The sequence below is a fragment of the Notothenia rossii genome (assembly GCF_949606895.1).
Source record: "Notothenia rossii genome assembly, chromosome: 4".
Taxonomy (NCBI): Eukaryota; Metazoa; Chordata; class Actinopteri; order Perciformes; family Nototheniidae; genus Notothenia; species Notothenia rossii.
In genome coordinates, this window is record NC_136902.1 from 18,567,480 (window position 1) to 18,575,377 (window position 7,898).

The 7,898-nt window shown below is 39.1% G+C and overlaps 1 protein-coding gene across 1 annotated transcript; it reads left to right on the plus strand.

The window, feature by feature from the left end:
- The first annotated feature begins 541 nt into the window (after positions 1–541).
- Positions 542–6,109, plus strand: LOC307035598 (cytochrome P450 3A56-like). The gene is made up of 13 exons (XM_079675128.1): positions 542–690; positions 2,750–2,843; positions 2,916–2,968; positions 3,072–3,171; positions 3,594–3,707; positions 3,832–3,920; positions 4,104–4,252; positions 4,343–4,470; positions 4,592–4,667; positions 4,883–5,043; positions 5,128–5,354; positions 5,450–5,612; positions 5,730–6,109. The coding sequence occupies exons 1-13, from the start codon at positions 620–622 to the stop codon at positions 5,829–5,831; spliced, it is 1,527 nt and encodes a 508-aa protein (XP_079531254.1). The 5' UTR covers positions 542–619; the 3' UTR covers positions 5,832–6,109.
- The last annotated feature ends 1,789 nt before the right edge of the window (positions 6,110–7,898 follow it).

Below are 7,898 nucleotides of genomic sequence, written 5' to 3' on the forward strand. Positions count from 1 at the left end.
ACACACACACACACACACACACACACACACACACACACACACACACACACACACACACACACACACATACACTTTAGGCCTACTGCACAGTATTTTATTCCGTTTATTTTACAGGGACAATGCACACCAATCAACAATACAACTGTATGCTTGAATGAACAATTTATCATTCAAGCAAATGAGCCATCATTGTAAATGTGCCATGTTACAACCGTCCCGTTACAACCGTCACAGGACCACCAGTCTTTCTTTCACCCCCTGAGAACCTGCCTGATTGCTAGCTTGACCCATATTTAGTCGCGCCCCACAGTTTAAAAACCACTGCTCTAGCTTGTTTGTGATTGGAGATATTGAAGGTGTTACAACCGACCCGTGTTGCAACTGTCCCTGGTCTCCCCTGCGTAACACTTGTGTTGAGATCATTTAAATCCTTTTCACAAACCATCGTGAAATAACACCCTACGCTAAAAGTCAGTCAAAGTTCAGTAGGTGATCATTCAAATATGTTATGTAACGTTGAGTTATCTCCAACCATGTGGGACCGCCCCTACTGGGCAGCGTCACTCTTTTAAACAGAGGGAATTGACTGCAGTCGACAGAAGTGAGCGCAGGAGACAAGATGGGATACCTCCCAGATCTTTCCATCGAGACCTGGACTTTAATAGTCATTTTCTTAACCCTAATCGCAATGTAAGTTTTTATGTATAGTTTGCCACTATTTTGCTTCTGAAAGTTGATGTATTTCAGACAAATTGAGCCGAATACAAATAGAAAACGGGACATATTTTGTGAACGTCACAATGTTATGTTGCTAAAAGCATTTTGCTGTGAAGTCTTGCAGTTTAAGTTGCTGCACAGGGGGAACCAACCTATTCTGAAGCAAAACGATCAGCGAAGAATTGAACAGAATTGATTTGCGTGTAGACTACTTCCGGTTTTCTTCCAAAACAAAGAAATCGATGCTTTTCCAACCATCTCAGCTGAGCCTCACTCCCGCTGCGTAACCAAGAAACTGTCACAGTGACAGACACAATACTTAAGCTTTGAAAACAACAACATTGTATACACTTACACTTTATCAGGACACAAATTAGACAACAAAATAAGCAACAGGCTAAAAGATTTTCTTTTCTTATTTCCTTATCTTCCTTTTTAATCTTGAAATGCATCTGATCAACATAAAGGACATAATAATAATATTAATAATAATTGCAATTTATAAAAATGTATACATTCTTCTTTAAAGACTTCATACAAGTCAAAATGCTGCTGCTATGGAAATAAGATCTAGCCCACTACACCTCGCTTTTTAAAGTTGAAATGTGACAGGATTTTATTTCATACGTGAAACATCACACAACCGAAAGAAACTTCTCAAACTAATTATAATATTTATGCTAAGACCATATGGCCAACCCTCTACGAAAACAATATCAGCCTCCCCACAGGCCGATCAAGCAGACTGCGTGGGGTCTCACCTTGCGGAGGGGGCAGTGGCGTAACAAGGTTGTGATTGGTCCCGGTGCAAATTGGTATTGGTAGGCCTACATAGACCAGTTGCTATAATATATTGATCTTGGTGTTGGGGGTCTCAATAGCGCCATATAGTCCCCAATCGGTTAGGACCCTTGGGGGAACTGGTGGACCGCCGCCGGGCACAGCCAAATCCAGCCTCTCCTCCTGGCTGGCTGGAGAAGAAGGTTGCACAGCCACGGCCACGGATACAGCTTCACTTGTGGAGCTAGATGGCAATGATAGTGGTGAGGCGGGTGAGCTATCGATAGCCTCCGGCTGCCGCTGCACGTCCACATTGCTAACGTTAGCGCTTGATTTCTGTTACATCTCCTTGTTCTCTCTTGTCCTTTCTCTTTTGAGTGCTGCTCTTGTGCTTTGGTTTGCTGTACATTATAAATGCAAGCTATTACATTTTGTATAATGCTACCAAACTTGCTGCTGCTAGCTACAGTACAGTACAGGTTGATTAAACGGTTCGCTCGTCAAGCAAGGTATCACATGACATGAAAGGGAGCAAGGTCATTGGACAGACAAATTACAAATGTAATTTTGGTTGCTTGGTTACTTGCTGCTGCTAGCTACAGTACAGTACAGGTTGATTAAACTGTTCGCTCGTCACGCAAGGTATCACATGACATGAAAGGGAGCAAGGTCATTGGACAGACAAATTACAAATTAATTTAGGTTGCTTGGTTACTTTGAAGACTGCATGAACCGGTCAAAAAACGGCTGCACCGTCGATAGTTACGCCACTGGGAAGGGGCCTCATCTTGCGGAGGGAGCCTCAACTGACCCGAAAATGCGGCGCCCCCATCGACAGGCATTTGCATCATTTTACATTCTTGCTTTTTAGGATTTAATCTTTAGAATATACTGCTATTCTTTACTGTTTAATTATAAGTTAAGAAAGAGCACAAGCTAAAAAGCTTCATTCAGATAAATACAAAAATAATTAACAATCTGAATAGCCTACATGTTATTGCTGGTAGAGTTTAAATATTGCATTAAAAAAACATTCTTGTTCATGGTATTCAGCTAACAATATTCAGTTTAAACTACATAATGTCACAGTGGATATGTAAGTACATTTTGCAATACAAGTCCATATTATTTATCAAGAACATACTTAAACTTGTTTATTGTCCTTTTACTGATGATACAACTGAAAACACAAGGCAATATGAAAGAAGAATGGACTTGTTCTCTGTTTTTTAATCATGCTTCTAATCCTCAGATATGGATATGCTCCATATGGCCTTTTCAAGAAACTAGGCATCCGTGGACCCAAACCTATGCCCTTTATTGGGACCTTTTTGGGGTACACAAAGGTGAGACGCATTCAAATATGTGATCTAAGCTTACACTCCTCTTATAATAGTTTTGACTTCTCTATTCCTTAGGGCATTCACAATTTCGACACAGAATGCTATCAGAAATATGGAAAGATGTGGGGGTAAGTGTGTGTACAAGAATACTCTATTATCTTAACATACATAGCATATGCAAAGCTCCAGGCTGTAACTGGCTCGCCACAATATCTGTCATTTAATTTTAAGGTTGTACGATGGCAGGCAGCCAATAATCGCTACGATGGACACAGCTATGATCAAAGAAGTCTTGGTTAAGGAGTGTTATTCTGTCTTCACTAACAGACGGGTAAGAAGCAAAGCACACTGTTCGGTAACACTTTATTTTGATAGTCCATAGTTAACACTCTATAAGTCATCAGTTGACATTTAGTAGCATGTCAACAGTGCATCAGTTGACATTCAACAGCACCGTTCAAACCGACAAGTAACTAAGCATTAGTTGATGATCAACAGATAAGCAACTAAAGTTCAGTTGACTATTATTAAGCATTAGTTGATGATCAACAGATAAGCAACTTTAGAGTTTAGTTGAATATTACATTAAGCATTAGTTGATGATCAACAGATAAGCAACTGTTCCCTGTAATTCCCAAGTTAGGACCTCAATACTAATCAAATGTACACCACAATGTAAATAAGGCATTCTGTGTTTGTTTGTTTGTTTGTTTGTGTCTGTATATGTGTGTGTGGGGTTTGGGTTGGCTTTAGGATCTGGGCCTAAATGGACCCTTACATGATGCCTTACCAATGGTAGAAAATGAACAATGGAAGAGGATTCGCAGTGTACTCTCCCCGTCATTCACCAGCGGTCGCCTGAAAGAGGTTAAAAAGCACACTGCACCTTTCAAATATTTGTAATGAGCATTTGTACATTATTTACACCAGTTGTTTGATCATTCTGGTATGAAAAGCATTCATTATTTATTTTTTTATTTTAATTTGACAGATGTATCCGATAATGTTGCAGCACTCAGGTAATCTGATCCAGAGCCTTCACAAGAAAGTAGAGGCAGAAGAAGTCCTAGATGTTAAAGAGTGAGTAATTTTTTGATGAGATTTGGGCAATGACTTTTCATCTTTTTTATCTAAAGTCTTTTAAGAGGATTTTTTTTTATTGTGCTATTCATTATTCAAGGAAACAACCTTTCCTAAAAGAAACATTTGCATGCGTTAACCTTTGGCTTGTTCCAACGTTTGTATGTTGGCCTTTTTTTGTAGTGTATTTGGACCATACAGTATGGATGTTGTGACCAGCACTGCCTTCAGTGTGGACATTGATTCCATCAACAATCCCTCTGATCCTTTTGTATCAAACATAAAGAGAATGGTCAAGTTCAACTTCCTGAATCCATTGCTGTTGCTTATCGGTATGTCAAAGTTATGCTGTACAACCTGACTGTCTAACTCGACCACTTAAACCCAAAATTAACTATCTTTTGAACTACAATTCTTTTCAGTTCTGTTTCCATTCTTGGGAGGAATTTTTGAAAAGATGGATGTGTCATTCTTCCCTGCTGAAGTGACAGGTTTCTTCTACAACTTTCTAGCATCTATCAAATCAGACCGGAATAATAAAGAACACAAGGTATGTAAAATTGATTGATGTTGATTTTTGTCAATTTTTGATATGTTGTGTTCATACCTTTCCCTTAAAACACAAACTGGAGAATCAATATAGGATTTCTACTTTCTACTTTGCCTTGCAGAATCGAGTGGATTTCATGCAGTTGATGGTGGACTCTCAAAGTTCAAAGAACAAAGACGATGCAAGCTCCAACAAAGGTAGAGAAATAAATCATATTTAATATTCTCTGTAGTGGCGGCTGAAGGGTCACTTTCTTTAAAAAAAGATTAATCCCTCGGCTAAAAATAGAGTTGTTAACATTGTCTATTATGCTACAAGACATAACATGAGATAGATAAGCAGTTAACACCATGGCTGAGGTCTTTATCAGGAATGTTTGAATAGGTTAATCATGTTTTTTTTTGTTTTACAGGACTGACTGATCACGAGATCCTGTCCCAGGCAATGATATTCATCTTTGCTGGCTATGAAACCAGTAGCAACACACTTGGATTTGTAGCCTACACCCTGGCAACACACCCTGAAATTCAAAAGATCTTGCAAGAGGAGATTGATGAAACCTTACCCGAAAAGGTTACTAGAGAGTTTTTTTTACTGTATCTATATTTGTATTTAATCAGCAACTGATCATGTGCTACCAACTACTTTATACTCCAGGATCGGCCAACCTATGAAGCAGCGATGCAGATGGAATACCTGGAGATGGTGATTAATGAGGCGATGAGGCTGTACCCTATTGCTAATCGATTAGAGAGAATGGCAAAGTCCTCCGTGGAGATTAACGGTGTGACCATCCCTAAAGGAACTGTCATAATGGTGCCAATTTACACTTTACACCGTGACCCCGATCTGTGGTCTGAGCCTGAGGCTTTCAAACCTGAAAGGTACTATACTAGATTGACGGCAGACTAAGGTACATTTCTACCTGAATTTAGTCATTCGGCTAATCAACTTAAGATGTTTGTTCATTCTTTTTTAGGTTCAGCAAAGAGAACAAAGCCAACATAGATCCATATGCCTTCCTGCCCTTTGGAGCAGGGCCAAGGAACTGTATTGGCATGCGATTTGCTCTCTTGATGATGAAGTTGGCTCTGGTAGAGATCCTACAGAACTTCAGCTTTGTCACTTGCAAGGAGACGGATGTAAGGAAACATTTTCAGTGTGTGTTGTCAATAGTGAAGGTTTTTATGTAAGGTTGGGTGCAATCATGTTTGAGCTTTTACAGGGGTTCATTTTGGTCACATTTCTTGTTTTCCTAGATTCCAATGGAGCTGGGAGTTGATGAATTTACTAGCCCCAAGAATCCCATCAAACTGAAGCTGGTGCCCAGAGCAACCGTTGCAGATTCTCCCTCAAGCTAACTTTTCGATTATCTGCAACAACTATCTCTCTTTTTCAAACCAATCTACAGCATAACAGTTTATTAATAATCAAATTAAAGGATACCATTTATTGTCAGAACACCATGTAAACTTGGCTCAAAAAGCTTGGTTCTACTTAAAAAAACATTGCTTATGTTTTCTTGCTGTTGATTTACTCAAATAACTTAATTTTTCTCTATGTATTTTGACTAAATATATCCTTCTTTGTTACCTTTTTTTAAATCTTGAATATAAAAGATTTTAAAAAATTGTAATCACCAGTACTATTCTTAACACATATGCTACATAATTGTATGGCAATTTGTTATCACGATATATGCTAATATGGCACTATAAAATAGTTTTATAACATGATCAGGTTATATATAACAGTGGAACGTATACAGGACTGTCTCAGAAAATTAGAATATTGTGATAAAGTTCTTTATTTTCTGTAATGCAATTAAAAAAACAAAAATGTCATACATTCTGGATTCATTACAAATCAACTGAAATATTGCAAGCCTTTTATTATTTTAATATTGCTGATTATGGCATACAGCTTAAGAAAACTCAAATATCCTATCTCTAAATATTAGAATATCATGAAAAAGTATACTAGTAGGGTGTTCAACGAATCACTTGAATCGTCTAATTAACTCGAAACACCTGCAAGGGTTTCCTGAGCCTTGAAAAACACTCAGCTTGGTTCAGTAAACTAAATCACAAGTATGGGGAAGACTGCTGATCTGACTGCTGTCCAGAGGACCGTCATTGACACCCTCCATCAGGAGGGTAAGACACAAAAAGAAATTTCTCAAAGAGCAAGCTGTTCACAGAGTGCAGTTTCAAAGCACATCCACAAAAAGTCTGTTGGAAGGGGGAAATGTGGCAGGAAACGCTGCACAACCAAGAGAGATGACTGCAGCCTTAACAGCATTGTGAAGAAGAGTCGCTTCCAGAATTTGGGGGAGCTTCAAAGACAGTGGACTGAAGCTGGAGTCCAGGTATCAAAAGTCACTGTTCACAGACGTGTCCGGGAAATGGGCTACAATAGCCGTATTCCCATGGTCAAGCCACTTCTGAACTCAAGACAACGGAAGAGGCGTCTGACTTGGGCTAAGGAAAAGAAGCACTGGACAGTTGCACAGTGGTCCAAAGTCCTCTTTTCAGACGAAAGCAAGTTTTGTATTTCATTTGGAAGTCAAGGCGCCAGAGTCTGGAGAAAGGCTGCAGAGGAGCAAAATCCAAGTTGCTTGAAATCCAGTGTGAAGTTCCCACAGTCAGCGATGGTTTGGGGAGCCATGTCAGCTGCTGGTGTTGGTCCACTGTGTTTCATCAAGCCCAGAGTAAATGCAGCTGTGTACCAAGAGATTTTAGAGCACTACATGCTTCCGTCTGCTGAAAAGCTCTATGGAGATGAGGAATTCATTTTCCAGCATGATCTGGCACCTGCCCACAGTGCCAAAACCACCAGTAACTGGTGTACTGACCATGGCATTACTGTCCTCGATTGGCCTGCAAATTCCCCTGACCTGAACCCCATAGAGAATATGTGGGGTATTGTGAAGAAGAAGCTGAAAGACACCAGACCCAACAATGCTAATGAGCTAAAGGCCGCTATTGAAGCATCCTGGGCATCCATAACACCTCAGCAATGCCACAGGCTGATTGCCTCCATGCCACGCCGCATTGATGCAGTAATCCGTGCAAAAGGATTCCCAACCAAGTACTGAGTGCATTAATGGACATTTTCAAATGTTTGATTGTGTTTTGCTGTTATAAATCTTTTTTTTTTTACTTGGTCTGAGGAACTATTCTAATTTTTTGAGATAGGATTTTTGAGTTTTCTTAAGCTGTATGCCATAATCAGCAATATTAAAATAATAAAAGGCTTGCAATATTTCAGTTGATTTGTAATGAATCCAGAATGTATGACATTTTTGTTTTTTTAATTGCATTACAGAAAATAAAGAACTTTATCACAATATTCTAATTTTCTGAGACAGTCCTGTACATCTCAAAATTATAAAAAAAAAACAACAACATTACAATTGTATTTTATCG

What these genes read in the sequence shown, in the direction of transcription:
- LOC307035598 (XM_079675128.1), top strand. Translation starts at nt 620, where the DNA reads ATGGGATACCTCCCAGATCTTTCCATCGAGACCTGGACTTTAATAGTC. An exon ending in ATGAAACCTTACCCGAAAAG is followed by an intron (nt 5,044 to 5,127) that starts GTTACTAGAGAG and finishes TTTATACTCCAG; the next exon opens with GATCGGCCAACCTATGAAGC. An exon ending in GAGGCTTTCAAACCTGAAAG is followed by an intron (nt 5,355 to 5,449) that starts GTACTATACTAG and finishes ATTCTTTTTTAG; the next exon opens with GTTCAGCAAAGAGAACAAAG.